At 60.9% G+C, this 20,650-nt stretch overlaps 1 protein-coding gene across 1 annotated transcript in view; it reads left to right on the top strand.

Annotated features, from left to right (window-relative positions):
• PTPRN2 (protein tyrosine phosphatase receptor type N2) overlaps positions 1-20,650 on the top strand; it is a gene marked incomplete at both ends in the record, with an annotated part of 716,654 nt that overhangs the window by 659,808 nt on the left and 36,196 nt on the right. The window contains 2 exons of the mRNA XM_080818767.1: positions 10,685-10,758; positions 16,646-16,723. Coding sequence (XP_080674893.1) covers positions 10,685-10,758; positions 16,646-16,723 — 152 coding nt within the window. The remainder of the gene's footprint in view (positions 1-10,684; positions 10,759-16,645; positions 16,724-20,650) is intronic.

Here is a 20,650-nt window from a genome sequence, read left to right as displayed (position 1 = left end):
GGGCCCCTGTGCCCACAGGACCTCAGTGACGGTGGAGTGTCCTGTCCCAAGGCCATGGGAGCCCTGACACCTGCCCTTTGACAGGAGTCTCTTGCTTCTTCCCATGACGCTGGGGAGACATGGCCAGTGCCCTGCAGCCTGGCCGGGCTCCTCGCTGTCCCGGGTCCTGAAGGCGCAGCTGTGCCCGTCTGGGAAGTCGAGGCAGGGACCGCACGCTGTTGGCACAGACGCGTTTGTAGTGACCGCCCTGTCCGCATGCCTCTGGCCGTCTTCGCTCGTCGGTGGGGGTCCTCCCATCGGATCTCAGCCACACCCCTTCCTGAGCAGGGCAGGGGTGGGGACGTGGACCGTCTTGGTCTTGCCAGACTGTACCGGAGATAATTGCCTCCTCTTTCGGAAACCCTGCTCCCTGGGGCCGGGCGCGCACGCTCCCCGTGGCACAGAACTGGATTCCTGCGCCTCTGGCCTCTGCCAACCAGTGCGGAGCCCGTGGGCAGGGGCTGGGGCCGTCAGCGCAGAACCCACCCCTCCCGGCGCCCACACGGGTGGGAGGGAGCCGGAGCCGGCTTTCCCAGCACCCACTTCTTATGCCGTGATCCGCCCTGTCCCTTCCCCCCGAGCTCCCTGGCTGCTGGGTTTGACGGATTCTTGGATACCCCGGGCAGGACCTCCTGCCCGGGCCTCCTGTCCTCTTGCCTCGCACCTGTCCACGCAAGGAAGCCCTTCAGTGGTTCCTCCACCCAGGAGGCCAGAGCGACGGCCTGACTTGCACAGCATGGGCCGGCCGGCGGCCGCGGACTCCAACAGCTGGACCCCGTGGCTCCCCGGAGCCCGCACAGCCCGCACAGCCCCCAAGCCTTCCACCTGCCTTCGCGTCTTTCTGCGTCCGGGCCCATCTGAGGCGCCTCTCCCGCCTCCCAGAGCTGAGAAAAACACCCCGGCAGACGTTCCCGGCCACGTCAGGCAGACGCTGTCCCGGGCAGCCGTGCTGCTTGGGGCAGAGGGCCCGTTTTGGGGTTCTGGATTTTGTTTCGAAGGGAAGCCGGCTAGAGGCAAAAACAGTGTTTCAGGAAACAAGGCCGAGTCCCGAGGGGACCTCGGAGTGCTGTCCTTGCCCCCTCGTGCCTCCAGGACCTGGGCGGTCAGGTCAGGAGCTGCAGTGACCGTCGGCTCAACTTAATCGCTCGCAGCTCGGGTTTTATATTCCCTTTCCTCCTTTGCTCGGAGCCAGGCCACAGGCTCATGGGGCTGCGTGGGGCCCGGCTGCCTCTGCTCCCTGCGCTCCCCGCCGCTGCTGTGAACAGACTGACCTCGGGGGTGCGAGGTCTGGGGCCGCGACGCTGTCTGCCGGCAGCACAGGCCACCCTCTCTGGACAGGCCCCGGCTCCCTTGCCCAGACTGGGGGTGTGCCTCCTCCCTGACCCGTCCGCAGCCACCTTGCCATACGCACACCACGAGCCATGAGGCCGGCTTGTCTCCTCTGTCGCCCGGATGCGCCCGTCCCTGCCCATCCCCGCCCACCCCCCACCCCATCCCTGCCCGTCCATGCCCGTCCTCACCGAGGTGCCACTGAGACACTTTGCTCTCAGCTCCGTCCGCGGGTCCTTGCTCACCGCCAACAAGAGCTCAATTTCTGGTTCCACACTCCCCCCTCCCCCGTCAGCTTTCTGCCGTTTGCACGCTGGACAGACGTGATTTACGTGTCTCCATCTATAACAACACATCCGATGGCGTCAGTACGGGCTCTGCCTTACCCAGGCGCCCCGGGCGGATGCAGGTCTGGGCCGGGACATTCGGTGGCCCATGGAGAGCCAGGGCTTCGCGTCCAGCCCTGCTGGGCGGCCCCGGGGATGTCAAGTTGCTCACTCAGCACTTGCATGTAGACACAGGGGAGAAGCCGCAGATGTGAACCCCGGGAGGCTCCGGTCCTCTGTCCCCCGTCGTCCGTAGAAGAGCCAGAGGTTAAGAAGGGGAAGCAAGTGGCCCCAGGCTGCCAGCAGCGAGACCCGACCAGGAGGGATTCCCATGCGGGCCAGCCCAGGAGCCCCGGCAAAGAAACACCACTGGTGGCACGGCTTCCTTCCACATATTTTATTGTAGAAGCTTTAAAACAGTCAAGTGGAAATGACCGCTGGGCGGTGGCCTGCAAACCCACCACCCAGCTGCCGGGCAGTCTTGTGCCCATTTTGCTCGACGTGTGTGCGACGTGAACGCCTGAGCTGGATCACCGGACTGGCAGCGAGTGGCATCCGCCGACCATCCTCAACCCCCTGTCTCTGCCCTTCCGGGTTTGGAAAGAGATGGTCCAGGCAGAGCCGTAATCGAATACATTTTCTCCAAATCGCCTGTTAACATGGTTTCCTCTGCACCAGAGGCTTCGTACCTGGGGAGATCTCTAGGTCTAAACGAACGCAGCTGAAAAGGCGGTCGGTCATCATCCTCTCCGTTTTCCACCATCAACCCCCGGAGGGCGTCAGCCTTCCCGGCACTTCCCGATGAGGCCTGTGCCCTCGCTTGACCCCTTCCTTGGATGGACGACTGCACGTGGCCTTCGAAATCCCACACATCCTGCTGCTCTGGGTATCTGTCCCTTCGTCACCCGGGATATTTGCAGCCATGCCCTCGGGGCCCCGACGCTGAGCAATCCCGTCTGCGGCTGGGCTCCCTTCCGGGATCTCTGGAACAAAGTTCTCTCCTCCAGTCAGGGTTTTCTTTCTGGCAACCTGACACTTTAAGATGAGCCACGTTCCTCTCAAGGTTGCCGTGAGCTCGGCGATGTTTTCCTCATTGGAAGTCAGTGCGGGTGAGTAGCAACGCTCCGCCGTGGGCTCCCGGGACCTCAGGAAATCAGGATTCGAAGCTGCACTTCCCATCCCCAGCTCCACACTTCCCTCCCTCCACCCTCCTCCCCTCCTCTGCTTCCCACCCCATCTCCTCGTCCACTTCGATCCCGTTTCCATGGAGAGCGCTTGCATCGTTGCGCAGGGAAGGGTCCAGAAGACGCCAGTGGACGCCGGCCTTCCCTCAGCAGGAACGCTGACCTCGCCCGTGTGGTACCCTCTGACGGGGGGAGGTGCTGGCCGCTTGGGCTCAGTCGCAGGGACGGAGGAAGCCAGAAGCTGCTCCCACGTCCGTTCGTGGTCCTCTGTTCCCAGGGCCACACTCCTCCCATGGAAAGGGCTAGTTCTGTGGGCTGTCTGGGAGTTGCTCCCCACCTCTGTTACATTAATCAGCAAGTTTTCTGCTGTGCTCCTTTCTGTTACTTTTCCAGAAGCAACCGAGTGTGCAAGGTCTGGTGGTAATAACGTTGTCTCGGCATCGCCAAGGGTCAGGGGACACTCTGTCCACCTGGGTCCCCTTCAGATGTCAGGACTGTCCTCGAAGACGATGGCTTGTGCCCACCGTCCACCCCCAAGGGGCTCTAGTCCCCCCAGTCAGCACGGGGGCAGGTGGGATTGTTTCCTGGGGGCAGCCTGTGCTCCCCACAAACCCAGCTCTGTTGTTTGAATGTGTGTGACTGCCCAGCCCCGGGGCTGCGGGAGCCGCACCCTCCGCCACCTGTGCACCGTGCATTTCCTCGTCCCGGCCACGTGTGTGCCGTGGTTCCTCGCAAGAGCGGAGGTGAAATCCTTGGGCGCTGGCTGCAAGGCTCAGCAGAATCACGCAGACGGCGTGGCTGTGCCCGCGCGGCGTCCGCTCTCGCCAGCGGCGTGCGTGCAGCCCCGTTCCCACGAGGTGCCGGCCGCACCGCCTCCCTCGGCTCCGCCCTCCGCATCGGACACGGCGCCCTGTGAGTGTGCTCGGCAGCCGCGGCCCCGACACCAGCGTGGGAAGAGCGCTCCTTCCACCAGCCGCGGCGGGCCGCTGCGCCTCCCGGCAGGGCCAGCGCCCACGCCCCCACTTGGGCCGGGCTCCAGATGCGACCCCACGTCTGTCTGCCAAGCGCTCTCGGAGAATCCGGATCCTCTCCCGCTGCTGGCGCCCTTCCTGATGGTCTCGCTGCGAGAGACGGGGAAGCCGCGTCAGAGAACGCGCGACAAGCCCGGCAAGGGTTGGGAAGGGGAAGGGAAGGCCAGCCAGTCGTGCGGAAGCCGGAGCGGGAGGGAGACCCAACTCCAGGCGTGCGGCCAGGGCGCCCCAGACCACAGGCCGCGGCGGCGACAGCAGCCGGCAGCTCACAGCCCCGGGGCCGACGTCAGAGGCTCTCAGGGAGCACCTGCTCCAGGTTCTGCTCTGCGTCTCACACGTCGTCTTCCTTCCGTGACCGCCTCTCCGTGTAAGGACACCAGACGCTCCACGTGGGGCCCGAGGGCCCTGGGGTGGGGACGCCAGCAGACAAGGGTCACAGGGGCCAACGCTCGACCCCACAGGGGCTGAGTGGTCAGTGCAAGGCCCCAGACACTGGGAACCCCTGGGTCGGTTCCTCCTTGTGCCGTGCTCTGCGCGCATGCCGTGCACACGGGTGCCTTGTCCCCAGGGCTGTGCGGTGGCGGGTGAGGCCCGTGCTCGGCTGTCCCGCCGTGGTCCGGCCTCCGTCCTCCTCTGCACTGTCATTGCCCTGAAGAGCAAGCTGCCCATCCAACTTGGGGATTTCTTTCTGAGAGACCGGCGGCCGTGTGGCCGCCACGAGGCAGACCAGGCCATCGTGGAGCTCCGAGACCTCCGCTGGCTGCATCCGGAGGCCGACACGAGACTCGGTGCTGGGTGACAGGCAGGGTGGCAGAATGGGTCGCATTCCCTCACCAGCTCTGGATGCGGGCGGGCGCCGTGACTGGGATCTCACCACCCAGGCCGCCCGAACGCAGCATCGCGTGCTGACCTGAGGGGCACTGAGCGGAACCCTGTTGCCTTCTCTTCTGGGAGGTTTGGAGATCTTTAGAGTTTGAGCTAAGGGTTTCCAGCACGCTTACCCGAGAGCAGAGCGCCCACTTACTTACCGAGGGAGGGAAGGCCACGGGAAGAAGCTTGAGCCTTTCCGGAGGACTTGCGCTTCGGAGCGGGCCTGTTTCCGGACCTCACTGCGGCCTTCCGCGTCCCAGGTCTGCAAAGAAGCTGTCTGTGCAGGTACTCAGTCCAGAAACCAACCTGCAGACGTTTCTAGCTTTGCTCCACGATGCCGAGTCCAAATCAGCAAGGACATTGCCATGCAGAACTGGCCGGGGTCGCTAGACCAGCTTTAGCGGCTGGGAGCCGGTGGCAAGCAGAGAGCGTAGGCTGTGTGTTCACAGTGCGCCAGACCATCCACGGACCCATGGAATCCGAGGAGAAACTGGGGGCCGCGGACGCTGCTGAGTTCCCCGGGTAACAGGTCTCCGTAAAGACTCAGAGCCCCGACTCCACAGCACACGGCGCCGGGGGCCACGGGACACACTCCGCATTTCTGCGAGCCACACCACGGAAGTTAAGGGAACAGCAGCCAGCAGGAGAGAAAGTCATGAACCAGTGGGAGGCCCCACGGGGACGTGGGCAGAGCACTTGGCGAAGACTTCCCTCACGCGGTGCCGGTGTCCACCGGGACCCCACACGTGCCTCATCTGAAGGCAGGCCGTGTCCGGGAACATGTCTGCTCGTGCTGTGAATGTCTTCGACCATATGTATCAGCTCACTTGGCACGAATGACATAAGCAGGAGCCTAAAGAAACAGGACCCTAGTGCCACAGGATAGGTTACAAGGAAACCTCCACACACCATCCTTGAACAGCTCGTGTGGACGTGTTCTAGACGACGGCGAGAGTGGGACGTGCCCACTTGCGGTTTGGCCACAGCCCTCCAGATGTACCCCGGGCTGTCTTCACGTGCTCTTGGTCCCATCATGATCAAGAAGAACTTCTAGAACTTGGTTCTTCTGTTGGCATTTACGAAAATCAGTTCAATCTAAAATGGGGACACAGACCCCCTTCTATCTATAGCACCGCATTCCCGGAAGAAAGGGTGTATGTGTGTGTGTGTGTGTGTGTGTGTGTGAGAGAGAGAGAGAGAAACTACTCTTGAGCGGAGAGCACTGAAGATGCTTGAGCAAGGAGTTGAGAAAAAGCGCGAGCCCCGCACGTGTCGGTAACAAGCTTCCTCTTGGCAGGGGTCTTTCCCCTCCCCTCCCTGACGAAGCTCACTGTCGTGGACCTCATGAGAGAACAGCTCCAGCTTCGGGCCTGATGCAGACAGGAGGACGCTGAGTTCCCATTTCCTGGCTCCCGGGCGAGGTCTGGGAGAACCGAGAGAACACACGGCCTTCTCAGCCGAAGGGCAGACCCCCAGGTGGCTACACGTCCTCGCTCCGTGGTTGGGGCCCCGTGTCTACTCCCGGGGCAGGGGTGCGTGTTCCCACGGGCCGTGTTCAGTCAGGGGAGCACAGGCGAGGGCAAGGACCATTTGCTCACGAGCCCTGCCCCGCCTCCAACGTGCTCCGGTGACGTCGAGGGACCCTGCGATCCCGCCGGGCCACACAAAGACCAGAGGCAGCCAGACTCCGCGTGGATGGCAGCTTGACGTCCTAACACTCACTGGCCCCCACGTCAGCTGTTTTAAAAAGAGGAACAGGAAAAAGCGAGCCACAAGATAGTTGAGATTTGCCCAACCCATCGAAGTCGCCCTGGGCCGTCCCGGCACCGGCATGTCCCTCTGCTGGGCTCCGACCCTTCTGGGGCGGCTCCGGCTGCTCCAGAGCGAGGTTCAGGTGGCCTGATCTTATTTTTAAAGATGTTATTATTAACTTATTTGAGAGAGAGTCAGTGAGAGAAAAAGAGAGTATGAGCCAAGGGAGGAGCAGGGAGCCCGACGTGGGACTCAATCCCGGGACCCCAGGATCATGACCTGGGCCGAAGGCAGACGCTCAACCTATGAGCCACCCCGCGCCCCCACATTAAAAACAAAACCAGATCACCATTAACCTTGAAATGAGCGTGTTGCTGCCCAAGTCAGGTGTGTGATGGGAGGCAGCGGAACTCTGATGCGTTCGAAGTCCTCGTCCCAGACTCAACGGCGGCTTGGAAAGCGTGGCCCGGAGGAAGCGAGCGCGGCTGAAACAGCGCTTCCCGGGGGCCGTACGGAGCGTAGCCTGTCCTCCCCGCCAGGCTCGGGCACTCCGAACAGCCTGTCTCCGCAGCCGTCCGAGTGGAGAGCTCTGAGCGCCGAGCGCAATGCCAGACTGTGTGTTTATATCACCGAGACTCCCACTTTGTGCGGTGGTAACGTGCTGACCGGAAACTCCAGCTGGGCTGGGATTCCCTGGGCCGGTTGCTCACCGAACAGAGCAGTGCCGCCCGACGTGAAGGGCGCCCAGCGGCCCCCAGGCCTGCACCTGTCCGGCTGGGTGACATCTGGGGCCTTCGCAGCGTGCCCCCGAGGCCAGAAATCAGGGGGTGCGGTTCTTCCTCCCTAGACCCCTCCCGTCCCTTCACCCGTAACCCTGCTCTTTGTAAAAGGTTCTCGGACCGTCGGGAGGGATCCCCACTGCTGCGATCAATGGCGCCGGAGGTTGGCTGTGGCGAACGTGTTTCCAACACGTCAGGGCCCCCGGGAGGCTCTCTGGAACCCTTTAGAAGCAGCCAAAAGTGCTGCTTTTTTTATTCCAGAATCCTGTATAGGCTGCAGCGAGAGACCCAGAGTGTCCTGCAGAAACTGCGCCCGCGTCTGAGCAACACAGCACGGTCTCTAGCCTGACGTGTGCATGAGGCACCGCCCTGCAGGCCGGGGCTTGCGGAACCTCGTGGGCGTAGTGTAAGCGGGGCCGGGCTCAGTCTGCTCACCGCGCAACAGGCCAGTAAGCCGAGAGGCAGGGTGGTGAGGGAAGGAAAGCGACTTCATCCAGAAACCCAACAGACCAAGATGGCAGCCTGTCATCCTAAAGAACCAAATGGCCTCGCACAAGCATAGGCTTCTTTTATGTTGGGACAAGTGGATGCCAACCAGTGCAGCCACTCTGGAAGACCGTGTGGCGCTTCCTCAAAAAGTTAAAAATAGAGCTGCCCTACGACCCAGCAGGTGCACTACTGGGTAGCTACCCCAAAGATACAGACGTAGTGAAAAGAAGGGCCATCTGTACCCCAATGTTCATCCCAGCAATGGCGACAACAGTCAAACTGTGGAAAGAGCCAAGATGCCCTTCAACAGACGAATGGATGAAGAAGATATGGCCCATATATACGCTGGAATATCCCGCAGCCATCAGAAAGGATGAACACCCAACTTTTGCATCGACATGGTTGGGGCTGGAGGAGAGGATGCGGAGTGAAGTAAGTCAAGCAGAGAGAGTCAGTTACGTATGGTTTCGCTCATACGTGGAACGTAAAGAATAGTGTGGAGGACCGTAGGGGGGCGGAGAGAAAACAGATGGGAATAAGTCAGAGGGGGAGACAAACCAGGAGAGACTCTTGACTCTGGGAAAAAAACGGAGGGTTTCAGAGGGGAGGGGGTAACTGGGGGACGGGCACGAAGGATGGCACGTGACGTGATGAGCACTGGGTGTTAAACGTGACTAATGAATCACTGAACGCGACGTCTGAAACTAATGATGTTCTACGTGTTGGCTAATTGAGTTGAAATAAAATAAGGAGACAGAAGAGGAAGGGGAGGGGGCTGGAGTTCAAAGGTGACGGATGGCTGCAGACATCCCAGACCCAGAAAGTGTCTGGGGAGGATGGCGAAGCTTCTCTGTCCTTGGTTGCTGGATCTGTGTGGCTAGGCACCCGGCCGTGAATGTCCTATAACCCTTGGACACAGCAACTTTTGTACATACTTCCGCAGGTCCTTGGGGGAGTGAGGGTTTCAGGGCGGTTTGCCTGAGTCTCAGCCATCAGCCAGATTCCTTCAGTGACAGTGTGCGTACGTGCAGGGCTGAGCGGAGGTTTCCGAGCTGCGGGTCACAGCTGCGAGAGAGGTGGGAGCAGCACGGGGGCCAGCGCCCTGCATTTATCCCGCACAGTAGGGTTTGCGGCGTATTAGATGTCAGAGTTGACTGATTTTTCTGGTAAATTTTATTTCAATTTCCTGCCACTGCCAATTCACTGTCTCAAGAATAAGTGTGTGCAGGAACCCAAGACGTTGAGCACCTGGGATTTTTGTATCATTATTCCCACCGTAGGGGGACGCCCCCGCAGCCGCCGTCGTAAATGCCTTCCCAGCACCTCTGGGTAGAGACCTTACGCATACGTAAGCGTGTCACGCAATGCGTGCGCCCTTCCTCATCTCTCGACATTCCTCATCTATCTCATCTTTACTGGGAAAAAAGCTAACGTCAGGATCTCAGTAGACCGATGGGATGACGTCCAGGCCAGCGGACTCGCCAAGTTTCCAAGCCCCAGAGTTGTTGACAAAAAAATTTTTTTTAAGTAAAACCTTCTAGAGAAATGAAAGAAATCTAAACCGTGGCACGGTCTGCAGGCTTCCCTGCCCGCACTGCCCGAGCGGCTCTCCAGGTTGGGAGCCTGGAACGGACGCTCTGCTGGGATGCGGGACTGAGGTCAAACACTCACAGGCCCCCACACCCCTGGCTTCCAAGGCACCAGCCAGCTTGTCTTTCATTTCTCAGAAGAAGAAGGTGGTCTTGTGTGCGGCGCCCGGAGGCACTGACTGGAGCCAAGAGAACAGGCGTGAGCGTGTTGCCACGTTTGGTGGCCTCCAGTTCTCAGTTGCGCCTCGCAGAGGACAGAGGAGGCCGTGCATCCAGGGAAGGCGGGAGGAAGGAGGGACTGTCGTGGGTGTCCCCCACCCCCGAGCCTGTTACCAGTCGGAACGGGCACCACCCTGCTTCCCACGATCCCTCCTCCGCATCCCTCTGAGGGTGCAGCTTGGGAAGTTTCCGAAAATAGGCAAAGAGGGATGTCACTGTGCGCAGGAGGGTGGTTATTCCAGAATCAGAATGAAGAATAATTCATGGACCTAACGCACTAAGCGGCGGCAATCCCGTGGCGCTGACCCCCAGGAGGCGTCTCAAGCGTGCTGGCACGTGCTTGAGGCCTCCCCTGCACGACCCCTCTCCCTTCTTCAGCCACATTTTCTCTTTCTCCTGTTCTTTCTTTAAAAGAAAACTGTCGGGGCGCCTGGGTGGCTCAGTGGGTTAAGCCTCTGCCTTCGGCTCAGGTGGTGATCTTGGGATCCTGGGATCGAGCCCCACATCGGGCTCTCTGCTCAGCGGGGAGCCTGCTTCCCCCTCTCTCTCTGCCTGCCTCTCTGCCTACTTGTGATCTCTGTCAAATAAATAAATAAAATCTTTAAAAAGAAAGAAAGAAAACTGTCGTCTCCAGAACGGAACAGTTTCCAGACCAGAAAATTGTGTACAGAGAACAGTTGCCTGATACCTGGGTATTCATGTAGAAACGTGTCTGCTGTGTGCGGCCACGTGTGTCCGCTGGCTGAAGGGAGACCCCAGAGAAAATCCTGCAGCAGAACCCCTGACCCTGGTGTCGGACTCTAAGAAAAACCCGAGAACACCTCGGTTCTGCTGGATGAAACCCAGTGTCCCTTGCCACACTCCCGCTTCTCCACCCTGAGGCTGAAGGAGAGTGAATGGAGGACGGGGGGGGGGGGGGGGGGATGTGACGCGTAGTGGCCTCCGCAGAGCCCCAAGGAGGGACACCAGCATGGCAGCTGGCAGCCCTCGAAGGGCATCTGGCACCTGCTGTCCCCTTGTGTGGCCCCTGGGGACACCGGCCTGTGTGCTCATCTAACGTCCTGCCTTTGCTTGCAGACGATCACTCCAGGGTCCTGCTGAAATCTGAGAGCAACCACAGCAACTCGGACTACATCAACGCCAGCCCCATCGTGAGTACATCAACGCCAGCCCCATCGTGAGTACCTGCCTGGGCCCCCCGCCGTCCTCAGTCGTGAGCCCGCATCGTGTCAGCCGGGCGACTGGTCAACGAGGCGATTAGTCTTGGCCGGGTGACCTGCCTCAACTGGTGACTAGGGAGCTAGGTAGTCTCAGCCAGGCACTGGGCTCAACCAAATGACTCGTGAACCAGGTAATTAGTATCTGCCAGGCAACTAGTCTCCGCCTGGACGTTAATCCTAACCAGGTGAGTCCTCTCAACCAGCCGGCCTGGGCCGGGTCCTCCCCAGGCGAGAGCAATCCTGGGTCCCCTGGCTTGGGGGGCCCAGCAACAGCGGCCGCTGGTTTTCTGACGGGAACCCACAGCTTTCAGGAAAATCGGGGGCGTTTCTCCTTTCCAGACCTACTTGTTCCCTGTGTGTTCAGGGTGAGCGGAAACAATCCGCCCCCAGCCCTCCCCTCACGGAAAAGTTGGCGGCACCGAGGCAGACGCGCGTGGGCTGGTCCCTGCGGCTGTTTCCAGGCGCACCTCCCCTAAGACAACCAGTGAGCCGTGCGCAGGGCGGTGCCTCCCGGGTCCAGGCGTCCTGCGAACAGAACCCCCGGGGACCCCCGTGACCCACAGCACCCCAGCTCCCAGAGGATCCCCTGCAGCCCACGCCGGCGTGAGCCCCTCGGGAGAGCAGCGGGAGGGGAGGTGGGAGCAGCTGGAGGGTGACGGGTCAGAGGCCAGCCCTGCACGGTGCTCAGCCTGGCTTTTCAAGGTGAAGTCCGAGTGATTGTAAGTGGGAGGCCGGTGAAACGCACCTCCGCGGCGTGAGTGTTAGGCAGCGTGGCTGATGGCGGGGATTGGGAGCGAGCGGGGATTTCCGGGGGACGTTGGGTGTGTCCCCTCCCTGCCCCTCCCCCCAGAAACGGCGGCATCGACGTTGGTCACCAGGGAGGTGTCAGGACGTCTCAGTGAAGCCTCAGATTGCGTTCAGGGGAGCGATGCGCGTAGCATCCCAGCTTGGGGCCTTGCCGGTGACCTGTGGGTGGCCGAGGGAGGCGGTGAGCTCGTCTGTGTTTGGGACACACCCCATGGCATCCTGACAAAACCTTGCGTTCCGGCAGTCGCAGGCTTTCCTTGAGGACGTTCACCCTCTGATTTCAGAACATTCTAGTAGCTGCTGGTTCCGTGTCTCCGGGGCGCCCGGCGTATAAGCGTACTCCTAGGAGCCCAGGGTGCCGCGGGTCAGAGCCCGTGCCCTGGCCCTCACGGTGCACAGCGGGAGCACAGGGTAGCGTCCTCGCCATGAGAAAGCGGGTTAAGGGCTGGTCCGCTGTCCCGTCGACACCCCCTGAGCCCAGACCTGGGCTCCTGCGGCTGCTGGTGAGGAGGGAGGCCGCAAGGACCGGCCCCGCCCGTGTCTTCAAGGTTCCCCCCCTGAGCCAGTCTCTCTCCGAAAATGCCCCACTGGGCTCAGCGGTTTCTGTCGATGCTGATTCAGAACCAAGCCAAAGCCTCACGGGTGTGCAGTCTCTCCTGCGGGTAGAGCGGGGTTTCTGGGAGGGAGGCCGCGGTGAGGGCCTGGACGTGGTCCCCTGCGGCGGCCACGGGGCCGGCAGCGCAGGTCTGCCTAGAGCGCTGTGTCCCCCTGCTGGGCTCCTCGTCCTGGGCGTGGACCGTGTGACTGGGCCGGGAAGAGAGCTGAGCTGTTATTTTCAAGCTAAAAGGTGAGCGTTCAGAGTTGGGGCGCGTCCAGCCTCCCCCCACTGCCCCGCCTATTTGACGGGTTCCACCGTCCCACCGTCCCACCGTCCGGTGATCTCCGGTGAAGAGAAGTGTCAGTGCAGATGCCGTGTCCTCCTTGGACACGGCGGGCGCTCCCACGGGGCCTGAACGGCTCCCACACCCCACACCTCCGTTGCGGGAAACCCGGGACGACACCCCCCGACCCTGACCCCATGGGGCCGGGGCTCGGGTCGGGAGGCGATGCCAGGAGAGAGGGGATTTAAGCCATCTTTTATGCTCCCCTTCATTTCACACCACAATTCTCTTTTTCCTCATTTGGGTCGTAAGAATGAACCGTGGTACCTTTCTGAAATGACTGCGGGGCGGTGATAATGAGCTTCCCGGCTGCCCTTGGACGGAAAGCTCAGTCGCAGCCCAAGACGACCCTGGCTGTGCGGAGCGAAACGATGACGATTACATCCGTCGGGTTTGTCCGTATCCCCACTACACTCCAGAGAAGTCATCCACGCGCCGGCCACGTGCGGTCGTGGCTGTGAGAGCAGGGGTCGTGGAAGTAAACGGGAATTCCGTGCTCCCGCCCAGCACGTGTGGGGGCCGTGGGGGGGCGCGTGGGGGTTCCTGGCTCTCCCCGGGATGTGGACGGAGGCAGGTCGTTAACACGCCCGCCATGCCACGTGCTCAAGACATCGCACAGGTCACGACCAGGGACGGGTCTGAAATCCCCCCACTCGAAAATAAACTTACTCTTCCTTCCGCTATGTACGGAGGGAGAAAAAGTTGTTGAACGTTTTAATTCAGAACACATTTAACTAATGTGAGGGGCGCACCTGGACCCCTCGGGAAAGGGTGACCGGTGCGGTCTCATGAATATCATAGAAACAGGCCAAATATGGGAGCCGACTCTCTGGTTCTCGGAAAACACTTACACACAAGCAGCTCTGTGTGTATGTTATATTTTATAATTTACTTGAATCCCAACTCAGAAAAAAAAATATGAAAACAGCTTCAGCTCCTAAATCAGCCTCTCTCACATCAACTACGGAAGCGACCGTTTCTCAGTGAATTCCCCTACAAAGACTGGGTGTCTAGAAAATTGACTTGAAAACTCTGGCTTCATACTCACTTGTTTTGAAGAAAATGGTCTGTGAAATTTGCTCTAAAGTTTAGAGAAAACAGGTGCGGGGGCAGCCAGGTAGGGATAGAGAAGGAAGATGTGCATGTTTAGCTCTGAGAGCCCAGGGGAGAGGCCTGCCCCCGCACTGCTCCCCGGGTTGTGGTCAAGACGAGGGTCGTGCTGGACGGAGCTGGCTGACCCGCAGGACGCAGCAGCAGACAGCCCGCCGGCTTCTCCCCCAAGCGCTTCTCGGCTTCAGGATGTGGGTCCCTGGTCTTGGCACGCTGAACGCTTGAGGTAAAAAGTCTGTTTTGTTCGTACTACTGGGGACATTGTTGCCGAGTTCGTAATGCAGGTTAGAGTTTCAGAAAGCCACTCGCACCCCTTTACTGACTGGCATTGCACAGCCTGGCGCAGCTGGCTAGGACTGCTTTGCGGGGCCTGTGCATTGAAAAATTCGTGGGAACACACCTCTCCGTACCCTGCCAGCCACATGGAAGGTGGATTCAACACAGTCTGTGAGAGCAAAATGGTGGTGTGAGTCGGACTTGGGACCCGGCACCCCATGGCCCTCGCCTGCTATGCAGTCACTGGGTGTAAGTCCTGTTTGATGTTGGGGGCCGTTCTGTCCCCCGCAGTCCATGGGGGAGAAGGCCACCTGAGGGCGTGGCGTGAACTGCACGGGCTTTGACCGATAGCCTCAAGGTTACTGGCAACACACGCCCACGGCCCGCACAGGGAAGTCCGCACTGGACGCACGTGGCTTCCCAGAGCCGACGGGCCGCGGGGTCACGTGTGCAGCCTCCCCTCCACCCCCCCACCTCACGGACCCTGACCGCGGGGCCCAGACACAGCCGCTGACTTCCTCCCCCGTCCCAGAGCGGACGTGTGTGAACATGCGTGCACACGAGTGGAGCGCTCTCTGCCAAGAACAGGGGAGCTTCTCCTGCCTTGGAAATCTTAAATATAAGCTTCTGTTCACTTAGTCAAGCATTTGCTTTACTCTTTTTGGGTTAAAGATTGCACAAAACCGTGAGAAGGCCTTCTGTTGCCTGATATTTGCTGCACATACAAAGCACTTCTGCCCAGAATTATTTTCTGTTCAACAGAATGTGCGCAGAATGAAATAATCCTAATTGTCTGTGAATTATTGTTAAACGGTTGGATGACACATTCCGCCACTCTGTGATCATTATGCCGTCTACTGTCTGCCAAGGGGCAGCCACGTGGCCGTGGCCGAGGGGACTGGGAGACCGGCGGGCCTTGTCCACGCCCTCCCCTGCCACGGCAGACCAGGGGACACCAACCACAGTGGGTCGCCTTGCTTACCCCCCTGAAGCCCTGCTCGGGTTTTTACTTTTAATCGCAGATTTCCCAGTTTGAAAGCAACTAAGGGTGCTAGTTTGAACACACTGACGATTTTTAAGTGGGGTGCTCTCTAAATTGCTCTGGGCAAAAACCCACATTTGAAAAGGAGGCAGGTTTCATTTCTCACACAGAAATGTCTGCTGGAAAGAGACGGGGTTTTTGTACATAGCCGTCGCCCCCAACAAACGTGCGTTCTGAAAACGAGGTCCGGTCTTCGTCAGGACTCGCAGACCGGAGGCAGGAAAAGCGTTTTCCTGCCGCACCCCCGCCGGCGTCCCACGGCTATTCTGTGGGACTGACCTGCGTCTGCTCTCCCAGGGGCGCGTAGTTACAAGGTGGACCCCGCGCCCGTTTGTGCTGACGGCCGTCGTCTCTGCGAGGACACTCCAGATGCAGAGACGGCGCCTCCCGCGGCAGCTTCAACCCCAGCGCGGGGCCGGGTCTTACCGTGGCCGTGGGGTGGACAGCCGACACCCCCGTGGGCTGCCACACAACCATGTGTGGTTGAAAACGCCTCCTTTTTTCATTGTATTGGGAAATGTCTTCTTAACAGCTGTCTTTAAACACAGAGGATTTTAAATCTCTCCTCAAACCCTCGTATCAGGAGAGTAAATTTTAGCTCCAGATGGGAGAGAATCAGGGACGGACAGGGGAGCGGACGCCTGGCGCCGAGGTGAGGCTCCAGCGCGAGGCCCAGTCCGTCCCCCCGTGGTGCCGTGCATCCGGGGTGCACAGCGGGCCGGGAAGTCCCGGGAGGGAAGGGGCTGTCCATTCAACAACCCTCAGACTGCATTCCCCCCAGTTTCCTTCTCCAGGGTTTGTTCCTTGGGTCCCTTTCTCCCTGCGTTCTCCTGCTTAGACGTCTTTGAATTAAATGTCATAACGAAGGTATTTTAAGCCAGACGCCCTCTGTCGCGACCAGCAGGCTGCGCTTGGACAGAGCGCTCAGCCAGAACGCCCACCGCGGCGTATTCTGCTGTTTGTCTGTCTTCAGCCCCGTGCCTGGCTCTGTAGGACCGGAATGGGAAACGAGCGGCTGGAAGGCTGGGCTCATCCCCGGCGGAGGGCTCGCACCCCACGCTCGCAGACCCCCAGCCTGACCCAGGGTGCCCGCACCCCTTTCCGGGTAATGGGAACCAGTGTCCGTGTGAGAGGAGCTGACTTTTTGTGGGAGGCAGGATGCACTCGTCCATTCATTCTTCCGGGACCCTGAAGGGGGTCTCATGGGCCTGGCCCCCGGCTTCACCTCTCCCAGCCCCACACCTGCAGTTCCTACAGGGGCTTGATGGCCACACCCCTGCACGCGGCCTGGGGTACGCGTGCGGGCAGCTCACACGGCAGGTGGCCGGGGCCGAGGCTCCTAGCTGGGGTGGAGGCCACGCATGCTGGCCCGTGGCTGGGCGGGTCTAGAACCCTGGCATCCCTGCACACACCACCATGTGGGCACCCCACCTGTCTTCGCCCGGGGCCACGGGGCTCTGCTGAGGTCCAAGCACTGTCGCAGTCGGAGGCACAGCTGGGAAGCCCAGCCTGCCCGTCTCACTCTGCGGCCCCAGGGCCGTCCGGCCGGGACATGCCGCCTTCACCTCCTGAGCCGTGTTCTCTTTCCTGGTTGTTCCCTAGGTTTTTGGCTCATCTTTGTTCTCTAATCTTGTCTCTGCAGATGGATCACGACCCCCGGAACCCCGCCTACATCGCCACGCAGGGGCCGCTGCCCGGCACCGCGGCCGACTTTTGGCAGGTGAGCCTGTGGGACTCAGACCTTCTCTGACGATGAGACGCTGACACGCGGGCCGCGAGGAGCGGCTTGGACCCAATTCGGTCAATGTAAACTTGTTTCTAGGTGGCACTCATCCAATGTTGCTTGATTTATGCGGGTCCTTGGATGGTTTCTATTCTCAATCTTCTGTTTTTCAAAACTCGAGAGATTGAATGCTTTAAAGATCCTAACTTTTCTAAGCACTTTAAAATTTTATTTCATGAAATAGAAGGAAATGGAATTAATAAGTGTTTAAATTACTGCATTCTGTCCAAATGTGTCCTTGTCCCTGGTTCTCTCCCTCCGACGGCGAAGAACGGTGTCAGATTATAGCTCCTCTTCCTTGTAGACTCTCAGTCCTGCATTTTAAGGGCCAGGCTAGTCTGTTCCGTCCGGCAGAGTCCTGGACAGAGGCTCAGCCGCCGAGAGCCGGCAAGAGCATGAGCCCCAGAGGGCAGACAGGAGAGCGAGGGGCCTCCCCTCCTTCCCCCGCGTCCTGCCCCGGCCTCTGCCGTGCCGCAGAGCTGAGGGGGAAGGGGCTTTGCAAGGTGGCACGGTCACACCAATTCCCCTGTGCGTCAGGCACGCCGCTGTCCCCAGCCCTGGTGGGGGCATCCAACCGCCCGGCCGAGCCCGTGGAGGACAGAGGTGAGAGGGCAGACGGAGCACCTGGGAGGACGGCAAGCCCCCACCCCCGGCAGCGTGGCCGTGCGCTCAGACGGGGTTACCTCGGACCCCTGCTGGTGACGCCGGCGTCTAACGTGGCAGTTCCAAGAGCAAAGGCCTCCCCGGGCTGCCGGGCTCCACACTTCTGTTCCCCAGAGTCTCTCGTTCTGCTCCCAACGTGCCGTCGGCCCCCTGCAGCCTCCCCACCTGCAGCAGGGCGTGTACCCGGGGCGGGGGCTCTGGAGAACTTGGGGGAGGGTCCGGGACGTGCCCCCTGCCTTCTCAGTGTGTTGATCCCGGGTACCCGAGCTTACCGCAGCCGCCACGCGGAACCAAGATCAGAGCGTGTCTGCGCAGCCCCGGGCTCCGCCTCGCAGCCGTCGCGCTGCTGAAGAAAATAAACCAACGGAGCCTCAAGGTTCTGTTGTCCAAACCTGTAACCGCGGCGCAGAGCCGCTAAACTCGCATTAGGATGGTGGGAGGACCAGCGGGTCCCGAGCCACTAGACCCCGACGTTCCCCCACGTCACACCCAGAGAGGCCACGCGGCCTGCGCGGGGTGCCTCCCTGCTCGGGAGCTCAGCACCCGTGGGCCACCTGGTCCTGGGACACCTGCTCCAGGCGGACCTTCCTGCAGAGGCTGCCGAGGCTCACAGGAGCCCACAACCACCGCTCTGCTCGCAGAACATCGCTGATGCGCCGCCGCCGTCCCAGTCCAGCCGCCTCCCCGGCTTCCGACGCTCGGGAGGAGGACAGAGAACATTCCAAGTTGTGCACCGGGAGGAGGGAGTCCTCCACCTTGACCCGTCTTCTGATTCCAACAACCGTCAGGTGCTGGCCGTTGCTTCCCATGTGCGAGGCTTCTGGAAGGCACAAGGACACTTCCCAGCGGTAACAGCTGGTGCATCCACAGCCACTTACCGTGGACCAGGTCCCGTCCAGAGTGTTGTGTGTGTGTTGAAACAATCTTTGCCGTCATAAAACGACGAGGCCTCCGCTTTGCCCAGGTCACGTGGCTTGTAGGCGGGAGCGCTGCGGCATTTCTCCTGCCCCTTGCTCCAGATGGACGTAGTTGTCAGGGTGACCCTTGTGTCACCAGGGTCTGCAGGTGTGGGCTGCTCTCCAGAGTGTCTGGAGGTCTGACATTCAGGAACGGAAGAAGCTGTCTCAGACGAAGCAACGTGAGAAACGTGGCCACGGGCAGGATCACGGCCTTAGTGCAGCCTCAGAACACGCCAGTGTCCTCCCGACGGTAGCAGGTGTCCCAGGACCGCAAGGCTCTGCAGGTGACCGGCTCACACTCCAGGATTATTGTACACGACAACACGCCAAAGCCGCTGAGAAGTCTGTCATAAAGAAACTGGTTCGACTCCAGACGCCCTGGGGCTAGACGCCACGGTCTCGAGGAAGGCGGGGCACAGCTTCTCCGAGGCTGCCGTGACGTAACAAAGTAGCACAGAGAAGCCCTGACACCAGGCGTGGGCAGGACCGGTTCCACCCGGAGCCTCTGCGGGGGGACCTGCTCGTGTCTCTGTCTCCAGCTTCTGGTCGTGGCCAGCACGGCTGGGGGTCCCCTGGCCCATGGACACATCGCTCCCCCCTGCTTCCATCCAGGGGGTGACCCCCCACAGGGTATCTGTGTTTCTGGCTCAAATTCTGCTCCTCTTCCAAGGTCGCTGGTCAACAGACTAAGGGTTCGTTCTAGCCAGTGTGCCTCGTCTTGAACGCACCTGCAGAGGCCTTATTTCCAAAGAAGGTCACGTCCGCAGGCTCCAGGTGTGCGTGACCTTGGGGGACACTACTCCACCCATTACAGAGAAGAGACTGACTGAGACCCAACACTTTGCTGCTGAGACAGACACGTGGCCACCGCGGGAATCCGGAGAGAGGCTGCTGGGCGGCAGGGGCAGGGGAGGTCGTCCTCGAGCGGACCCAAGCCAGGCCCAGCATGTCCAGAACACGCAAGTCCCCAGGACTGCTCAGTTAACTTGCAGGGGGGAGCGGAAAGTCCCGCAGCCTGTGGCAGCCCACAGGCCCCGGGAAGCTCGGGCATCGATGGGCCGCGTGGGGAGGGGAACGTTGGGACCGAAGGGCAGAGCAGGAGGAGGAGGCGGGAAAGGCCAGCCATCCGTTGGTTCGAGCCCCGAGGCGGGAACACACATCCTGATCTGGGAGGGTGTCCGCCGCCGTGCGGTGTGGCCCGCGTCGCTCCTTCGAGAGAAAGACACGCACGCGTGTGCACGGGCGGCTCTGGAGTCCAAGGGGACGGAAGGAAAGGAGCAGGAAGGGAGGGAAATCCCACCGCAGACTCACCGTGCGCCTGACCCTGGGCGGGGCCCGCAGGCAGCCACCTTCGCCAATGCCCCTGACGACCGAGGGTGAACCTGAGACCCCGGGGGCCCCCGTACGAGGGCTGCAGGGTGTCCGGTCCAGGGAGACAGGAAGCAGAGGGTGGGCGCTAGGGGAGAGGGACGGAGCTGGTGTTTAACGGGGACAGTTTTGGTTCGGGAAGATGGAACGTTCTGGGATGGATGGTGGCAACGAGAGTACTTAATGCTGCTTAAGTCTGCTTGTAAAAATGGCAGAGAAGGTACATCCTAGGTTTATTCGACGGCAGTGGGAGAAGATCGTGGTCCCCGTTCTACCAGAAGGCTGGCGCCCGGGGGCCCTAACGACTTCCCCGAGTCCGCACAGCCAGCTGGAGGCTGGGCACGATTCACACCCGGATCTCCAGAACTCAGGCTTTTTGCTGCCCACACTCTGCAGGGAAGACGGCGCCGTGCTGGGGGAGGCGCTGCTCCCGGGCCGTCCCCTCGCAGAAACGCAAGGCAGGCAGCCTCCCCGCGGAGACGGTGGGCGTTCGCACAGTTAACACGTTGCTGCCGACGAAGGCGCCGCGTCGCTGGCTCTCGAGGCCCGGAGCACGTCAGAGCTGCGGGCAGTGACCTCTGGCCCCCGAGGCATCCTGGGGCCCGCGGGCTGAGCTCCGCGCCAGCCATCTCCAGAGGAGCGTGAGGACAGTTTTCACCCAGAAGAGACATCTCTGTGGGACGGGGATGCGGGCAGCCTGGGCAGCAGGAGGAGGGGGCCGTCCCGGGGGACTTGGCCGGTCGCCGTTCTTGCCACGGGTCCCCCCTCTTCCCATGGCCACAGTGGAGCTCCCAGCGGACCTGCACGCGCTCTGTCTCTCCCCACCCAGTCCCGAGGGAAGCCTGATCCGAGGAGGCAGTTGGCTGTCCTCCCT

This window comes from Martes martes (assembly GCF_963455335.1).
Source record: "Martes martes genome assembly, chromosome: 11".
Classification (NCBI taxonomy): domain Eukaryota; kingdom Metazoa; phylum Chordata; class Mammalia; order Carnivora; family Mustelidae; genus Martes; species Martes martes.
Note: the sequence above shows the minus strand (reverse complement) of the source record. Positions and strands in the feature narration are given on the sequence as shown.